This window comes from Salmo trutta, chromosome 12 (genome assembly GCF_901001165.1).
Source record: "Salmo trutta chromosome 12, fSalTru1.1, whole genome shotgun sequence".
Taxonomy (NCBI): domain Eukaryota; kingdom Metazoa; phylum Chordata; class Actinopteri; order Salmoniformes; family Salmonidae; genus Salmo; species Salmo trutta.
Window position 1 is genome coordinate 13,748,951 of NC_042968.1, and position 19,800 is coordinate 13,768,750.

Here is a 19,800-nt window from a genome sequence, read left to right on the forward strand (position 1 = left end):
AACAGACGCCTCACAAGTCCTCAACTGGCAGCTTTATTAAATAGTACCCGCAAAACACCAGTCTCAACGTCAACAGTGAAGAGGCGATTCCGGGATGCTGGCCTTCTGGACCAAAAGAAGCACCCACTTTCTCTGGACAGAAGAAATACAGAAAATCATCACAAGTCCACTTCGAGCAACCTTCACCGGTTTAACAGTACCCAAATTATTTTCCACCCAGCCTGAGACTACATTTGGTCAGCCTCTTTCTCCAAAATGTCACTCCCACTGGGCCAGAATCATCCTTTGCATGACCATCAGGGCCCGGACTCGGAGGTCTTCAACACACCTGCCACCACAGGTAATTCATTCTCACTCTCGTCAGGTTCAATTTCTGAGCCATCAGAGACAGCAGAATATGGTTTATATTTGGCGCCATTCTTCCTCAACACACATCTTTACACTACACTCACCTCTTCTCTTTCTTCCTTGCTGTCCATAACCACATCTATCCGTTCACCACGCTCTTGCTACAATAAATTACATTACATTAAAGTTCAAAGTGACATTCTATGTATCATTAAACCGTTGGGGAAAAGGCTGAATCATAGGTTAGATAGCATTAGTAAATTATTTTAATTAAACAATAAGAAAACATTCAATTGTTCAATTATCTGATTAACACCACAACGCCATTTTATCCAGTAGATAGGCTGTGTGCTAATGGCTATTTGCTCCATGTGTCACACTTTATGTGTCATATCATAAATGTCATGTTTACACCAGGGGTGAAAGTAAAGCGGTACGGTCTGGCGTCCACAAAATAAACGGTGGGGTTACGCTGTACCGGTAAAATATGAGCCTATCACAATAATTGAAATCAAAATGTAAAAAAAAAACTGTAGCCTACAATACTATGTTTTATTATTACCGCATGTCAGAGGCAGGAACATGTTGCGAATGGACATGAAAACAAGTGGCAGGCATATGCTCCAAAATGTAATGTGGTTCGACAAAAAGAAACACTGAAATTATGCCAAGGCAGAGATGAGTGGCCGACACCGAGATGCACGCAGACAGCAGTGGACGCATACATTCTGGCCTAATTACAAACGCCAAATGTCATTACACTTTTTGGTGTTTTGTGTAACAGCTGTCTCTTTCCATTCAACACTGTTTGGAGGCTGGAAATATATTGCGAGTGGGTGAACGTGCACGGGTAGCCTAGTAAAGGAGCCCTTGTTTGACAATCAGATGGAAACATAATGACTGGTTGTGTTTATGCCATAATAAAAGGTCATACATTTTAAAAGTTACATGTCAAATCTTTACGACTAGGCCCAGAGAGACGCTATTGAATTGAAGGGATTATATATATCATTCTATGAATCGGCCCATAGATTTTATTTCTCGGTATAAGAGGTCTGTACCGGGAAGAAATTAATTAGACTTTCACCTCTGGTTTAAACTCAGTGTATGCATGGGTAGAATGGGACGTGGTCTGCAAACACTACTAAAGGTATGCTGGAATGTGTTGCACGTCCCACAGTATCAGTTGAGGTTTGTCTCCATCATCTTTTGACTGGAAGAGTCTTTCACAGAGGGGCGCTCTGGGCGGTCATTATGTAAAAGGGCAAGAAACCACAGGAACAAGAAGACACCTGTAGGAGGGATTGAAAAGCAACAAATCAGTCAGCGATCACTCAGATTTAAAGCAGTCAATCATATATCTTTCCTTAGAGAGGTTGTGTATGATAGGATATTGACCTTGGAAGCAGTTGAATATACTGAAGAGGTATAGTCCAGGGAGAGAAAGGGGGCCGTAGGTGCAGAACGCCAGCCCCCATGGTACTCCTAGCACACAGCTGAGCCCCAGGACCGTGGCCCAGTCCTTCCACATCCTACCCTTCCCTCTCTGACCCCAAAGCTTCACCACCACCACACCTAGCATGGCTGTGTTGAAGAGGAAGACCAGGCCCAGGTATCCACTCACTGTGACGTAGCTGACCACCACTCCATGGCTGTCTGGAGCGCTGCTTATCCAACATCTGCAGTTAGACAAGAGTCCATTTGAACCTTTGTTTGTTTTCATGGCTATATATATATTTAAATATTAACTTTCTGTCACGAAATACTGTGAATTGAACCTCACATGTCTGTTGATGAGCCATTATTGGCCCCCTTCATGTAGAAGCTATGTCTTCCGTAGACTCCTGAGAAACCACAGGCCACCACAGTCACAGTGGGTATGCCTGGAATCAAAGACCGCTTTTAGACTATACATTTTATGGTGTAGAATATCACTCAACTGTCAAAGAAAAAAAATACTTATGAGTGAAACTTTTGATCTCACCCCATCCAACCAGGCTCAGTTTGAGCAGGTATTTCCTGACATAGATGTTGAAGACGCGGACTAACAGCATGTAGAGATTGAAGCCTTCAATGGCCAACCAGGTGAAGGTGGACAGGAGAGCCCAGTGCAGCATCAACCCAAAGGCCAGACAGACACGTCCCTCAGCCCCATCCGCCTCATGCCACACCCACCACTCGCTCAAGAGGTAGGAGAGGTGCAGAAACAGGAGCGCTCCTGTCAGATGCATATGAATACCTATTGACTGTTCAGAACTCCCCTTCCTATTGGGACAGAAAACAAAAGGCTCAGACCCACAGAGATGTTTATATAATGTATAGCATTTATGCTCTGTTTCTGTGATCAGGCCTTTGTCTGTGGACAGATTAAAATGGCTGCTTACCTCTACTTTGAATTGTATTGCTTAATATTTTTGACACATACGTTTGTGAATGTGTACTATTGTGTAGCTGCATTGTGGATGGTTTAACTACTCTGTTTATGTTCAAGGAAGAGAGAATGCTTACCTAAGACATGTGTACATGACAAGGCTTACTGTTGTGAAAACCACAGAGAATGATGAACCAATGTAGGAGATGTAGCCGAGGTTGGCGGCATTGACAGGGTCTACCGACAACTTTGAGTTCTGTCAGTGGGAAAATAGGATAAGGAATCAAGAGTATGTAACCAGCTAGGACTGACCATACACAAATGATGTCATTATTAAAGTGATAGTACACCCAAATTAACGTTTTGGCGTTGGTGGTACAAATCCAATGCAAGTCAATGGTACCTATTAGCAATTTTCGCACTTCATGTCCAAATTATCCTAAAGTATCTACAAATGATTGCACAGCGCAATTAAGTGACTTATAGATGATTTGGACATGAAGTGCAAAATATGATAATATCTGTATCATTGCCTTGCATTGGATTTGAGGCAAAAATGCTAAAACATAAGCATTTGGAAAACATGGCCAGGTTAACCAACCAAAGCATGAATTGCAGTCATACTTTGTCGATGGACTGCTTATAGAGTAAATAAATCATTATGACATTTTGTAATTTGGGTGAAGTATCCCTTTAAAGTGAGCGTTTTGAAGACTTCTATATCAGTCTTTGCATGTATTACACAGCTATGCTTTGTATAGAGTTATTCAAATAATTAAAGTAATGGTCTATTTAAACAACTGTAGCACGTATTTACCACAAGCACAGCAAAGAAGCTGAGATGGTTGCAGCTGCACACAAACTCTCCGCGAATGAGGGTGGTATTACATCCCTCTGAGCTCCAGTCCCCTGCAGACAGAAAAGTTCCAAATGTCACAACCACACACACACAAACACCCACACACACACACACACACACACACACAAACACCCACACACAAACACCCCCCCCCCCACACACACACACAAACACCCACACACAAACACCCACACACAGGAAAAGAACATGGTAGTTCACAGCAGTGGTTCAACCACTAAAAGATGAGTCAAGACATAGCCCCCACCTTCGCCTTTATTAATTTCTGACTCCTTCCAGGAAACACAAGTCCCTCTCTCAGTCTGAAACAAAGGCAATGTAAAACACACAGTGTGTAAAATGTATAGTTACTCATTGAAGTATAGACTAGACTAATATTTGTTTTAGATGCACAGTCACAGTCTTATTCGTCCAATTAGTGTCTAAAGTTCAAGTGGCCTCCATTCCAGTTTGTCCATTCACCCACCACATTTGTGTTTCTGAAGGCGATTCTGACAGGCTGGTCAAGGTCACTCACACCGTGGTCCCCCACCCTCACAGCCAGCACAGACTGCCTTAGGACCTCCCCTAATCTATTGCCTCGAACTGGACCAAGCTGTTGGCGACATTGGAGGAAAGTGCAACAGAAAGCAGTAACAGAGGAGCAAATGTCATTCAGAGGTCAAATGTGCCTTTTACTTTCATAAAATCCTTCCTCAAGGGAAACATTTGTATTTAACAACTTCATGATACTAAATCATATACTCATTGTTTTACTGTAGTGATAAATTGTATACCTGATATGGCAGCAATAATACGATTTTGTCCATTACCATTGGTTGGTTTCAGCTAAAACTAAGAATAGCCTATGAGTCAGTTACCAACCTTGAATAGAGAGCTGTTGAGTACAGCCATAGTAATGTGCACCACATAGCCAGTGGTATGAGAGTCGTTTCTCTTGCTTCTCTGGAGGGCATGTGCAGGGATGTGCACTCGGTGTCCAGAATCCATGCCCGCTTCTGCCTATGGTGGAATTATTAATGGACATTTACATTTTGAGTGCAACATATCCATCGGAAATACCAAAAATTGCAATATGCAACAGTAAAAAAAAAAAACAGGAGATTAGGCTGTATCTGAAGTCTTTGTTGCTGCACCCCAGTATATATATGACTGAACCAGAAGGTTGTGCGATCAACAGCAATGAATTAATGATCTCACCTTATTGGATGAGTTGACAGACCATCTGCAGAAGTTTGGGATGGGTATTCTGCTCCTTTGAATGCATCTTGTAATTCTGTCCTCATAACACCTACCAAAAACACAAATCATCTTACACGATTTCACCCCTTTCTTATATTCAACTTAATCAATCTAATACATGGATATCAAATGGATATCAAATCCCGTGTAGATCAGTTGGTAGAGCCAAGGTCGTGAGTTTGTTTCCCACAGGGGACCAGTATGTAAAATTACAAACTGGTGTAAGTTGCTCTGGATGAGAGAGCTAAATAACTAAAATGTCAACTTAATGGACATTCCCATATGGACTAGCTAGATGTTTAACTGTGTAGCAAAAATGATAAACAGGTACTGACTTTCTTCGTAATATCCATGGCATGTTAAAATCCCCTTACAATCGGGGATAAGGATAGGTGCAGGACTTTTATAGGAGTACCTGGTCCATGGCTCTTCCTGGTGAAGACAATCTTCAAGAGCATCTTTACAGTTTGGAAGATGGTCTGGAAACGTTATTGACAAGGTTAGCCATTGTAGTGCATGTATCACTCTGAAAATGACTAAAAGCCATATAAGGTACCAATGCTTCATTTCAAGACAACCACATCAAAACAACCAGATTAAAATCTACTGTAGGCACTCTAGCACTAAAGCCATTGCAGGTGACAAAAACTCAGTGGGGACCACATCAGTCAAGGGTGGTAAACCCTGGTCCTCGAGAGTCGCAGTGAGTGCAAGCTTTTTTTCAGCCCAGTTGAGACACACCTGGTTGAACTAATCACGTACATTTAACAGACCTTGATTAGGTATCTTATTTGAATATGACAGCTCTCCAGGTCAGGGTTGTCCACCCCAGATATAAGTAATGCACTTTAATATTTAACTGGTCAACCCATTTTCACTGATGTCCATGAATGTCCAAACATGTTTACATAACCTTGACCTATACTCATCCACACGTGCCATCCATTTTAACACTTAGTCAACACATAGAAACAAAACAGAAGCTTACCACTGGTACTCAGGGTTGCAGGGATGCATATAAATATGAGAGTTAAATAACTGGTCTTCATCGCTCTCTCCCTCTTTTAGTCTGTCTTCTTTGTTGATCTTTGCTTGTGTGTTGATGTTTCCTGATTTCATATCATCACCACAATTGGAGAGGGGGTTAAACATATTTGTACATGCAGGAAGTTGATTTCTTATTCAAATTCGACATAGAGTATACTGTAGGCTGTGCCATTTCAAAACTGGATGAATACAAGTAGGCTATTGTAAACACAGCATGTAATGCATACAACACTTTTATTGGTGGTTGATTCAATTTGTTAACATACAATATACAATTTATGACAAATCAACAAGAATAGCACAATAAAGCTTAAAAGCATATTTCCTTTGTAGTCATTTTTTTGTGGGGGGGGGTGGTGTTTGAGGGTTTAATGTTAGGTAAATGAATATATTAAAATAATGTCAGTTAGAATCAGAAACAAATCCTAGATGGTGGCATTTCTCTGATGCGGATTTCATCGTCACAACATCTCTCAGACTCATTCTGCCACTCACCAGAAAATTACTAGAAAAGAGGATGTCTCTGTTTCACCATCATAAGGAAATGGCCAAACGAGTGTATTTGAGAACCTACTGCTCACAGTGAGACACTTTCTGCAGAAGTTATATACTGCTCAAAAAAATAAAGGGAACACTTAAACAACACATCCTAGATCTGAATGAAAGAAATAATCTTATTAAATACTTTTTTCTTTACATAGTTGAATGTGCTGACAACAAAATCACACAAAAATAATCAATGGAAATCCAATTTATCAACCCATGGAGGATTTGGATTTGGAGTCACACTCAAAATTAAAGTGAAAAACCACACTAGAGGCTGATCCAACTTTGATGTAATGTCCTTAAAACAAGTCAAAATGAGGCTCAGTAGTGTGTGTGGCCTCCACGTGCCTGTATGACCTCCCTACAACGCCTGGGCATGCTCCTGATGAGGAGGCGGATGGTCTCCTGAGGGATATCCTCCCAGACCTGGACTAAAGCATCCGCCAACTCCTGGACAGTCTGTGGTGCAACGTGGCGTTGGTGGATGGAGCGAGACATGATGTCCCAGATGTGCTCAATTGGATTCAGGTCTGGGGAACGGGCGGGCCAGTCCATAGCATCAATGCCTTCCTCTTGCAGGAACTGCTGACACACTCCAGCCACATGAGGTCTAGCATTGTCTTGCATTAGGAGGAACCCAGGGCCAACCGCACCAGCATATGGTCTCACAAGGGGTCTGAGGATCTCATCTCGGTACCTAATGGCAGTCAGGCTACCTCTGGCGAGCACATGGAGGGCTGTGCGGCCCCCCAAAGAAATGCCACCCCACACCATGACTGACCCACCGCCAAACCGGTCATGCTGGAGGATGTTGCAGGCAGCAGAACGTTCTCCACGGCGTCTCCAGACTCTGTCACGTCTGTCACGTGCTCAGTGTGAACCTGCTTTCATCTGTGAAGAGCACAGGGCGCCAGTGGCGAATTTGCCAATCTTGGTGTTCTCTGGCAAATGCCTGCACGGTGTTGGGCTGTAAGCACAACCCCCACCTGTGGACGTCGGGCACTCATACCACCCTCATGGAGTCTGTTTCTGACCGTTTGAACAGACGCATGCACATTTGTGGCCTGCTGGAGGTCATTTTGCAGGGCTCTGGCAGTGCTTCTCCTGCTCCTCCTTGCACAAAGGCGGAGGTAGCAGTCCTGCTGCTGAGTTGTTGCCTTCCTACGGCCACCTCCACGTCTCCTGATGTACTGGCCTGTCTCCTGGTAGCGCCTCCATGCTCTGGACACTACGCTGACAGACACAGCAAACCTTCTTGCCACAGCTCGCATTGATGTGCCATCCTGGATGAGCTGCACTACCTGAGCCACTTGTGTGGGTTGTAGACTCCGTCTCATGCTACCACTAGAGTGAAAGCACCGCCAGCATTCAAAAGTGACCAAAACATCAGCCAGGAAGCATAGGAACTGAGAAGTGGTCTGTGGTCCCCACCTGCAGAACCACTCCTTCATTGGGGGTGTCTTGCTAATTGCCTATAATTTCCACCTGTTGTCTATTCCATTTGCACAACAGCATGTGAAATTTATTGTCAATCAGTGTTGCTTCCTAAGTGGACAGTTTGATTTCACAGAAGTGTGATTGACTTGGAGTTACATTGTGTTGTTTAAGTGTTCCCTTTATTTTTTTGAGCAGTGTATTATTTCAAATGTAAAAAACATGACCAGATTGCAACACACTTTCCATAGTTGGTTAGACTGTGGAAATGCAAGGGATAGATTGTGAAACTAATAATGTTGAGTCTGTGTGAAAAGGTCTAGCACATAAGAGTGCTTTGTCTCAACGTGTATTATGTGGGCTTTATCCTAAAATTCAGAAAAACCAAGGTTACAGTTTGGTTGATAATCATAAACAACATACACTTCAAATTAAATTATTATCTCAAAGCATTTTCCCAATAAATACATTGGAATGATACAGAAGAAAATACATGAACACAACTTTTTTTATTTTTTTATTTATTTAACTAGACAAGTCAGTTAAGAACAAATTATTATTTACAATGACGGCCTACCAAAAGGCAAAAGGCCTCCTGCGGGGACGGGGGCTGGGATTTTAAAAAATGAATAAATATAAATACAGGACAAAACACACATCACGACAAGAGAGACAACACAACACTACATAAAGAGAGACCTAAGACAACAACATAGCAAGGCGGCAACACATGACAACACAGCATGGTAGCAACACAACATCGTACAAATATTATTGGGCACAGACAACAGCACAAAGGGCAAGAAGGTAGAGTCAACAATACATCACGCAAAGCAGCCACAACTGTCAGTAAGAGTGTCCATGATTGAGTCTTTGAACGAAGAGATTGAGATAAAACTGTCCAGTTTGAGTGTTTGTTGGAGCTCGATCCAGTCGCCTGCTGCAGTGAACTGTTTGCAAGACCCAGGGATGTGTGTCCTTTGGGGACCTTTAACAGAATGCGACTGGCAGAATGGGAACAAATTCCTATTTACAATGACTGGCTACCAAAAAGCAAAAGGCCTCCTGCGGGGACAGGGGCCTGGGATTAAAAATAAATACAATATAAATATAGGACAAAACACACATCACGACAAGAGAGGCAACACTACATAAAGAGAGACCTACGACAACAACATAGCAAGGCAGCAACACATGACAACACAACATGGTAGCAGCACAACAACATGGTAGCAGCACAACAACATGGTACAAACATTATTGAGCACAGTCAACAGCGCAAAGGGCAAGAAGGTAGAGACAACAATATTTCACACAAAGCAGCCACAACTGTCAGTAAGAGTGTCCATGATTGAGTCTTTGAATGAAGAGATTTAGATAAAACTGTCCAGCGAACTGAAAAGAGGAGCGATCCAGGGATGTGTGTGCTTTGGGGACCTTTAACAGAATGTGACTGGCAGAAAGGGTGTTGTATGTGGAGGATGAGGGCTGCAGTAGATATCTCAGATAGGGGGGAGTGTGGCCTAAGAGGGTTTTATAAATAAGCATCAACCAGTGGGTCTTGCGACAGGTATACAGAGATGACCAGTTTACAGAGGAGTATAGAGTGCAGTGATGTGTCCTATAAGGAGCATTAGTGGCAAATCTGATGGCCGAATGGTAAAGAACATCTAGCTGCTCAAGAGAGCACCCTCACCTGCTGATCTATAAATTATGTCTCTGTAATCTAGCATGGGTAGGATGGTCATCTGAACCAGGGTTAGTTTGGCAGCTGGGGTGAAAGAAGAGCGATTACGTTAGAGGAAAGCAAGTCTAGATTTGCCTCTTAGATGGCAAGGGGAATGATATTTGTGAAAGAGAAAGAAAGAGACAATGCACATGCCATTAGACACAAAGCAAAAACTCCCCTTGCCATCTAAGTAGATATGAGTGATCTCCATTGTGGACATTGTTTACTGGTCGGGGTTGTTGCCAGGATACATCTCCTCCTTGGGTTTGGCTGTAGAGGTGTTCAGAGCTGCTGATGTGATCTTGTTTTTCGCCACGTCCTCCTTGTCTTTCCTGGCAGTGCCACAGATCCATAGGAATATAAAGAATCCTTAGAGAGAGAAACACAGACAGATCATCACCCAGACTCCACCCACATAGGTGCTCAATAATAGGTGCTTTCAAGCTATTCAAAATCATGGGGCTGGTCATAGAGCCAATTTTCTCTACCTGTCACACCTCTCCCTTTGCACATAATCTTATTTGATCTCCACTCTCTTCCCTTCCACCCCTCTACATCAGCTTTACTATCTCTTTCTGTCCCTGTCTTTCATGATGTTCCCTGGGTCACCTTGGAGGGAGTTGAAAATGCTGAACAGGTAGAGGATGGGAAGGTTGACATAGCCGTAGCTGAAGAAGGCCAGGCCCCAGGTGATGCCCAGCAGGCAGGTCAGACCCAGGACAGTGCAGATGTCCTTCCAGGCCAGGCTTGCCTTCCCAGGCTTGCCCTTACTGCCATAGCACTGCAGCTGGCAGATCTGGGTGGTCACCATTAACAGAATGCCAGAGTTAAAGACAAAGATGAGGGCGAAGTAGGCCAGGTTCATACCGTAGAAGAAGGGGACGTCCATGATCCAGCAGCTGCAGCAGAATTATTTTAAATGCAGTGACACAGTGATTAAACAGAGATTCTATTGGACAAACTGCATCTGGTCTTTACCAAACACATGATCATAATCACCTTGTCCTTAACGTTCACCTATTGATCTTCACATTAGGAGCTATACTGTACATTGGGCCACCTCTGAAATTGTATTGATATAAAGTGAACATTCAAAAAGAGAAAGATAACATTTACTCACATTGTATTTGTCTGGTTAGTGTATGCCATAGTAATTTGTGTAGGTCCATATAATGGTTTGATATCCTTGACTGCCAATGAAACTCCCACAATGATACCAGGGACTCCTGAACAGTGCACACACAGTATGAGTGTATTCACATATCTGACCACAGTTTCATGTATGCAATGTCTTGTTCCACTGTTATCTCCCAGCTGAACGAGCATGTTTATAACTGATTCACTTACCCCAGCCAATGACAGACAGCTTGGCTATATAGTGTCGGTAGTAAGTGTTGAACACCTTGACCAGGAGGAGATACAGGTGGACAGCTTCAATGGCCATCCAGGTGAAACAGCTGAGGAGGCTGTAATGAATGGCCGCCGCAATGAAGATACACACGCCCCTGATGCCCAGGTTGGCCACCCACTCGTTGAGCAGGAAAGAGGTGTTGAGCAGAAACAAAGCCCCGCTCAGTGACACGTGGATGCTGTTGGCGTTGTCCCCCCTGGAGTTCCTAAAGTAAGGGTACAACAGTATCAGACAGCTGATATAACAGGGTGGATAGATGACTAGTATGGGTGCAGTCATCTATACACACGCAGGGATAACTACAAGGGCCGTGCTGAAATAGGCACGGGATACAATATACAGCGAGAGTGATCCAATTCAAAATTGAGAAAGAAGGGAAAAGTGGGCACGCAGCATTTTGGCGAGGTGGGGGTCACATACGTGGTAATGACGTAGGTGAGGAAGGATACGGCGGAGAAGAAGGCAGACAAGCCACAGCCAATGTAGCTGATGTAAGACAAGACCCGCCAGTGCACACTGCCAATAGATAGGTCAGCGATCTGGAGGGGATAAGAACGGATAAGGCATGACGACTAACACCAGATGACATTTGTGATAGAATGATGTAGATAGATCAATGGATTTGATATGAATGGATCACCAGCAGCACGGCAAACGGGGTAGCGTGGTTACAGATACACTCCACCACGCTGTCGTTGATCTTAGTAACACATCCATCCGTTTTCCAAAAGACAGTGTCTGGGAGGCTTATGTTCCCTTTTTGGAAGAGAGTAACCTTTTTAGTCATTCACAAATGCAGTCAGTAGGTGTACAGCTTATATTTCCATATGAAACAACAACAAAATGTTATGCAAAGGACTGTGGTATGCAAAGGACTGTAGTTGTATGCAAACACTGTTTCTGTACTGGAACAGAAATAAACCCACCATATTCATTGAAATATTGACATGACAGGCTGTAATTCACCTGTAGAGAAAAACCACTGATATGGTAATGCAATAATAGAATCAACTGTGAACTACAGTGAGAAACAAAAGTATTGGGACAGTGACACATTTTTGTTGATGTTTTGGCTCTGTACTCCAGATTTGATGACAATGAGGTTAAAGTGCAGACTGTCCGCTTTCATTTGAGGGTATTTTCATATCGGGTGAACCGTTTATAAATAATAATAATAATAATGACGAGTGAGAAAGTTACAGACGTACAAATATCATACCCCTAAGACATGCTAAACTCTCACCATTAAAATAACAGGGGAGGGTAGCATTTTTGTCTGTAACTTTCATCATTATTCACGATTCATTCAGGACTATCCGTAATCATGGTAGCATCCACATTAATGTGTTAAAGTGTTTAGAAACATACTCTATTGTTATTTACAACAAAAGTTACTCCAAAGTGACAATACATTATTTACCATTCCTTTCTATTGGGCACAAAGTAATCTGAAACACAACCAAAACAAACAAGAAATGCATCCAACAAGTTTGTAGATTCACAAGCTTGATGTGATCATTGTGTGCTAGGAATATGGGACCAAATACTAAACTTTTGACTACTTTAATACACATATAAATCAATTAGTCCCAATACCTTTGGTCCCCTAAAATGGAGAGACTATGTACAAAAAGGAATGTAATTTCTAAACAGTTCACCCGATATGGATGAAAATACCCTAAAATGAAAGCTGACAGTCTGCACTTTAACCTCATAGTAATTGGCTCTGTGCTCATAGTCCTGGAGTACAGAGCCAAAACAACCAAAAATTTTGTTTTGTACAGGAACATCCTAAATCGTATGATGATAATTCACTGGTATTATAGGGTCAAGCAAATTGAACTTCATCTTCAGTGGAGTGGTCAAGTTCTCAAGTCGTCTGCCGCCCTCCACCTCTATCCGCATGACCATGGTTCTCACGAGTTCCTCTTTAAACTGGATAAAAGAGGGTGATAATGACATGGAGGATTATGAGGGTTGCGATTTCATGAAAGCCCGTCAAATCACAAAATGTTTGATTTATTTAAATTGATTGAATTGGAAGAATGATTGAATTGAATTATAGAATAGATGCGCTATATGAGAAGTCCTACCAAGAACTGATTGGGTGATTTATAGGTGACCAAGCCCACTTTCCTCTTTCCCTCTGGGATCTTCTGGAGTGCATCAATGGGAATCCATATTTCCGAAATGTAAGAGTTGTTCTCAGAGAGGAGCTAAATGATTTCAGCGAGAAAATAAGTACCAAGCTGACATACTATACTCATTCTCATTAGAGGGTCCCCTTCTGCAGTCAGAGTATTACAATATGTACATAAAATATACACAGACAACATATTTACTCAGGACATGCACTACCGTTCAAAAGTTTGGGGTCACTTAGAAATGTCCTTGTTTTTGAAAAAAAAGCACAGTTTTTGTCCATTAAATTAACATCAAATTGATCAGAAATACAGTATAGACATTGCTAATGTTGTAAATTACTATTGTAGCTGGAAACAGATGATTTTTAATGGAATATCTACATAGGCGTACCGGGGCCCATTATCAGCAACCATCACTCCTGTGTTCCAATGGCACGTTGTGTTAGCTAATCCAAGTTTATCATTTTAGAAGGCTAATTGATCATTAGAAAACCCTTTTTGCAATTATGTTAGCACAGCTAAAAACTGTCATGCTGATTAAAGAAGCAATAAAACTAGCCTTCTTTAGACTAGTTGAGTATCTGGAGCATCAGCATTTGTTGGTTCGATTCCAGGCTCAAAATGGCCAGAAACAAATAACTTTCTTCTGAAACACGTCAGTCTATTCTTGTTCTGAGAAATGAAGTCTATTCCATGCGAGACACTGCCAAGAAACTAAAGATCTCGTACAACGCTGTGTACTAGTCCCTTCACAGAACAGCGCAAACTGGCTCTAACCAGAATAGAAAGAGGAGTGGGAGGCCCCGGTGCACAACTGAGCAAGAGGACAAGTACATTAGAGTGTCTAGTTTGAGAAACAGATGCCTCACAAGTCCTCAACTGGCAGCTTCATTAAATAGTACCCGCAAAACACCAGTCTCAACATCAACAGTGAAGAGGAGACTCTGGGATGCTGGCCTTCTAGGCCAGTTTTATTGCTTCTGTAATCAGCATGACAGTTTTTAGCTGTTCTAACATAATTGCAAAAGGGTTTTCTAATGGTCAATTTTCCTTTTAAAATGATAAACTTGGATTAGCTAACACAACGTGCCATTGGAACACAGGAGTGATGGTTGCTGATAATGGGCCTCTGTACGCCTATGTAGATATTCCATTAAAAATCATGTGTTTCTAGCTACAATAGTAATTTACAACATTAACAATGTCTACACTGTATTTCTAATCAATGTAATGTTATTTTAATGGACAACATATTTGCTTTTATTTCAAAAACAAGGACATTTCTAAGTGACCCCAAACCTTTGAACGGTAGTGTGTACATTTGGCATTTACACATGCTCTATAGGTTGGGTACCTCTCTGACCTCAATCTGAAACAAGATGTCCAAACACAAACCCAAATAAAAGCAGCCCTACCTCTGGAGATTTTATGTGCACCATCTTGTCATCAGCACTGGTTAGGTTGGCCAGGTTGAACACAGTCAGAGACAGATCCCTGAGGTCGTAGTACACAGACTCTCCAGTGAATGAGATGTTCATCATGCTGTGTATGAGGACCCGTTCAACGCTGCAAGTACAGCACAGATACAGGGCAGGTTATCAAAGTTACGTCTCTGTCAGAAGTAAATGGAAATAGGTTGGCTGGTTACTTACCCAATAAACATCATCCTCAAGGTCAGATTGTTTTTAAACAGGTCTGCACACATATTTCGTATGTTCAAGATCCTTCTAAGTTTCTTTTGACCTTCACTGGGATGGTCTTGTATCTCTCTCAACAAGGCATTGATCCCTGTCTCTGTACAATTGGTGACTTCACACGTGGATGAAGCTGAGGGACAAAAAAAGAGCCTTGTACTAACATTACAGTTTAGGAGGGGTTATATCAAACCTTACAGAGGAATCACAGCTACACTTTCACATTTCATCCAGAATTTCTATATTATGAATATAAAATTCAAAAGGCACTCGCACATCTGAGCAATCTTATTGCAGGTGCATGGCAACAGTTGAAACAGGATGAAGGAAAAAGGAAACCGCACACTGCTCTTGATAGTATCCCTGATATTTAATAAGCTTACGTATCGGCCTCACAGCCTTCGTCAGATCTTTTGTGAATTTTCTGAAAACAGCACCTCTATGTAGACCTAGCCCCACCCACATCCGTTCCACGCATGGAAAGGGGTCGGAGGCAAAGGAAAAATAAATAAGTGCTACCAAACATAACAATATGCATTTCACAAACACTACAAAAGTGTATAAATAAGAAGTACGTAAGCTTATTAAATATCAGTGATACTATCAAGAGCAGTATATTATGAATATACAAACAAATTAAGTTGATTTGCTCACATATGTTGAAGATGAACTTGCTGATTGAGTTATTGACCAAAGAAATCTGAGCAGTCCAACAGCCAGGTTGGTTCATTGAGATCTCATTCATTGAGGTGCAATCGATATAGCTTTCACTGGATGCCCAATAGCATTTCAAAGTATCCTCAGGTTTATCTATGATGGTGATCTTCTCTTGTAGAATCTTTATTACCATTGAAATCTCCCCAGTTGTGGTGTTTAAATAAAAGGTACTGTCTATGGAAATGAAATAGCATGCATAAAGTTATTATTATTTGGTTGATATCCCATAATTCAAATGAGGAGTTACAACAACCATGAATGGGGTGCAGTTCAAGAAGAGTTGAGAAAATATTTACCAAATAAACTAAAGTAAAAAAATAATAAAATAACACAATAAAATAACAATAATGAGGTTATATACAAGGGGTACCGGTTAGAGATAATTTGTACATGTAGGTAGGGGTGAAGTGACTACGCATAGATAATAAACAGCGAGTAGCAGCAGTGTACAAAACAAATGGAGGGGGGGGGGGGTCACTGTAAATAGTCTTGGGGGTAGAAGCTGTTAAGGAGCCTTTTGGTCCTAGACTTTGCGCTCCGGTACTGCTTGCTGTGCGGTAGCAGAGAAAGCAGTCTATGACCTGGGTGACTGGAGTCTCTAACAATTTTATGGGCTTTCCTCTGACACTGCATATTATGTAGGTCCTGGATGGCAGGAAGCTTGGCCCCAGTGATGTACTGGGCCGTATGCACTACTCTCTGTAGTGACTAACGGTCAGATGCCGAGCAGTTGCCATACCAGGTGGTGATGCAACCGCTCAGGATGCTCTCAATGGTGCAGCTGTAGAACATTTTAAGGATCTGGGGACCCATGCCAAATCTTTTCAGTCTCCTGAGGGGGAACAGGTTTTGTCGTGCCCTCTTCACGACTGTCTTGTTGTGTTTGGACCATGATAGTTCATTGGTGATGTGGACACCAAGGAACTTGAAACTCTCGACCCGCTCCACTACAACCCCATAGATGTTAGATGGGAGCCTGTTCGGCCCGCCTTTTCCTGTAGTCCACGATCAGCTCCTTTGTCTTGCTCACGTTGAGGGAGAGGTTGTTGTCCTGGCACCACACTGCCAGTTCTCTGACTTCCTTCCTATAGGCTGTCTCATCGTTGTCGGTGATCAATATCAACACAAATCAAGTGTACTTAAGTCCTCCCTATCAATACTTTATACAATATTTGGTCCACATGAGGTTGGTGGTACCTTAATTTGGGAGGACGGGCTCGTGGTAATGGCTGGAGCAGAATAGGTGGAATGGTATCAAATACATCAAACACATGGTTTCCATTCCATTAGCTCTGTTCCACCCATTATTATGAGCCGTCCTCCCCACAGCGTCCACTGATTTGGTCCCACAGTGCATTAAAATGAAACACAGTTTGAGATCATTAGTGTGTTAGTACCTGAATTTGAGCAATTCATAGCCAGTGTTCCAGATATCAGTAGAAGTAGACGCAGAGGAATCATTGTGGCTGTTTTAAGGGTAGAACAGTACAAAATTACTTTACAAAGTAATCCTTGTTTTCAACATACTGTCATAGCCCTTACCACTCATTCAACATCACACTCAGTAAAGTACACTATACAGCCTGAGAATTACATTTCAGCTCGACACCTAGGCTAACACTACCTAATACCACAACGTATGCCTAACACATTCTGTTTGTTTTCAACAATTCGTCAGCACTAACAAAACCTAGCCATGCTTTCTGATGACCAACACTGTGATGCCTGCTTATTACCAGACATATAATTTTGCCATCGCTCAGGTAAGATAATGACACAACATTATCAATACAATAGCTGAACTTTACAATGACAAAATAGGATGGAATCATATTCCTCACACACGAACACATACACTTACTTACATGCTAGGAGTTGATTTCACTCACATTTGATGTCCTTTAGGGGTGAGAAAATGGTCCGTCAAACCACTGTGTGCTTTGTAGAGAGGACACAGTAAAATCCCTTCTCTTCTAACGTTAGCTTATGTCATGAATGTTCATAGTCATATATCATTTTGTGACTGCAAAATGTATGTTTATGTTACCTATAGAGGAACCTGGTGGCATTGCATTTGTTTTATGCAAATCTAGTCCGAACTTCAGATTGCTCGAGCCGAGCATCAATGAATAGGCTATAGTTCAGCTTGCGTCAACACATTTATTTTCTGTTGCATGTTTATCAACTAGTGAGGGATAGGATCTCACAGCATTACATCAGATCCTGTTGGCTCACATGATTTATAATGAACAAACCACACACGAAAACAGTTCTGATAACACCTTCCTTCATTCCATAACTAAACAATGACATGCTATTGTATTGGTACAAAACAAGTGGGTGGTTTGTAGACACTTTCGAAGGTCCACAGTTTAGGGCAAGTATTCTGAAAATACAAAATCTCAATAAAGTTTGAAATGAACATTGATAACAACAGTGCTGGATTGGTTGACAATAGACTTTTGTTCTCAGACAGATCAGGTTTTGGTACAGTGAGTGTCACTGCTGGGTTGGCAGTCCTCAGTCGTCCATTTGAACACACAAAACCAGAGGAAGATGAAAAAAACCTACAAAAAATGATGACACATTTTACTCTTCATGACAGTACTTCATTACAGTATTCAGTCGACCTCTCACAACCCACACAATATATTCCAAATGTCAATACTTATTCAAAGTTGTCATTTTCTGTAAAAGCTGTAAAAGCACTAAAAACAACTTCCAGAAGGTTTAAAATGTGTTGCAAGTGTTTGTGAGTTGACACAAAACGTGAAAAAGTGGTTCATGGAACAGCAGGATATAAACCTTTTTTGTTGCTGTTTGTACAATTTGTTTGTACAATTTGGTTGTTTGTATCAAATCAAATCAAATTGTATTTGTCACATGCGTCGAATACAACAGTTGTAGTCCTTACAGTGAAATGTTTACTTACAAGCCCTTAACCAACAATGCTTTAAGAAGTTAAGAAGAAAAATGTGTTAAGTAAAAAAATAGATAAGTATAAAAATGTAAAATAAAAGTAACAAATAATTAAACAGCAGCAGTAAAATAACAATAGTAAGGCTATACAGTATACAGGGGGTACCAGTACAGTCAATGTGCGGGGACACCGGTTAGTCGAGGTAATTGAGGTAATATGATCTGATCTGTTTCACCTGTCTTTGTGTTTGTCTCCACCCCCCTCCAGGTGTCGCCCATCTTCCCCATTATCCCCAGTACCTTAGTTCTCTGTCTGTTGCCAGTTTGTTTTGTTTGTCAAGCCTACCAGCTTTTTCCCCCTTGCTCCTGTCTGTTTCTGTACATGTAGGTTGAATTAAAGTGACCATGCATAGATAATAAACAGAGAGTAGCAGCAGCGTGAAAGAGGGGTATGGGTAGCCCTTTGATTAGCTGTTCAGGAGTTTTAAGGCTTGGGGATAGAAGCTGTTAAGAGGCCTTTTGGACCTAGACTTGGCACTCCAGAGGGCATAGCGTGATTTCTTATAAGCTTCCAGGTTAGTGTCCCGCTCCTTGAAAGCGACAGCTCTACCCTTTAGCTCACTGAAGTGGTGTACTCCTCAATGCCATCAGAAGATTCCCGAACATATTCCAGTCTGTGCTAGCAAAACAGTCCTGTACAACACATCATCTGCTTCATCTGACCACTTCCACGTTGACTGAGTCACTGGTGCTTCCTGCTTTCGTTTTTGTTTGTACGCAGGAATCAGGAGGATAGAATTATGGTCAGATTTTCCAAATGGAGGGCGGGGGAGAGCTTTGTTTGCATCTCTGTGTGTGGAGTAAAGGTGGTCTAGAGTTTTTTTTCCCTCTGGTTGCACATTTAACATGCTGGTAGAAATTAGGTAAAATGGATTTGAGTTTCCCTGCATTAAAGTCCCAGGCCACTAGGAGTACCGCCTCTGGATGAGCGTTTTCCTGTTTGCTTATGGCCGTATACAGCTCATTGAGTGCGGTCTTAGTGTCAGCATCAGTTAGTGGTGGTATGTAGACAGCTACGAAAAATACAGATGAAAACTCTTGGTAAATAGTGTGGTCTATAGCTCATCATGAGATACTCTACCTCAGGTGAGCAAAACCTTGAGACTTCCTTAGATTTCATGCACCAGCTGTTGTTTACAAAAATACATAGACCGCCACCCCTTGTCTTACCAGAGGCTGCTGTTCTATCCTGCCGAATAAGCTTAAAACCCACCAGCTGTATGTTACTCATGTCGTCGTTCAGCCACGAGTCGGTGAAACA

At 41.9% G+C, this 19,800-nt stretch overlaps 2 protein-coding genes across 4 annotated transcripts; both read right to left on the reverse strand.

The window, feature by feature from the left end:
* Positions 1-591: 591 nt before the first annotated feature.
* On the reverse strand, positions 592-5,954 carry LOC115202952 (adhesion G-protein coupled receptor G5). Of its 2 annotated transcripts, XM_029767161.1 has the most exons (12): positions 5,827-5,954; positions 5,254-5,317; positions 4,797-4,887; positions 4,461-4,598; positions 4,063-4,191; positions 3,844-3,898; positions 3,537-3,628; positions 2,857-2,975; positions 2,333-2,613; positions 2,132-2,231; positions 1,747-2,027; positions 592-1,640 (listed from the first exon to the last, which is right to left on the reverse strand). In XM_029767161.1, exons 1-12 carry the CDS (start codon positions 5,885-5,887, stop codon positions 1,531-1,533), a joined length of 1,521 nt encoding a protein of 506 aa, XP_029623021.1. In that variant the 5' UTR covers positions 5,888-5,954; the 3' UTR covers positions 592-1,530. The 2 variants fall into 2 exon arrangements, with proteins under 2 accessions (XP_029623021.1, XP_029623022.1); XM_029767162.1 differs by lacking the exon at positions 5,827-5,954 and having other exon boundaries at positions 5,174-5,310.
* Positions 5,955-9,588: 3,634 nt separating this feature from the next.
* LOC115202955 (adhesion G-protein coupled receptor G5-like) lies at positions 9,589-17,625 on the reverse strand. 2 transcript variants are annotated; one of them, XM_029767166.1, is made up of 14 exons: positions 17,426-17,625; positions 16,958-17,026; positions 15,498-15,734; positions 14,802-14,976; positions 14,565-14,715; positions 13,099-13,158; positions 12,821-12,940; positions 11,932-11,971; positions 11,646-11,761; positions 11,426-11,544; positions 10,942-11,210; positions 10,715-10,820; positions 10,204-10,493; positions 9,589-9,963 (listed from the first exon to the last, which is right to left on the reverse strand). In XM_029767166.1, exons 2-14 carry the CDS (start codon positions 17,019-17,021, stop codon positions 9,818-9,820), a joined length of 1,893 nt encoding a protein of 630 aa, XP_029623026.1. In that variant the 5' UTR covers positions 17,022-17,026; positions 17,426-17,625; the 3' UTR covers positions 9,589-9,817. The 2 variants fall into 2 exon arrangements, with proteins under 2 accessions (XP_029623026.1, XP_029623024.1); XM_029767164.1 differs by having other exon boundaries at positions 13,099-13,221.
* Positions 17,626-19,800: the final 2,175 nt, after the last annotated feature.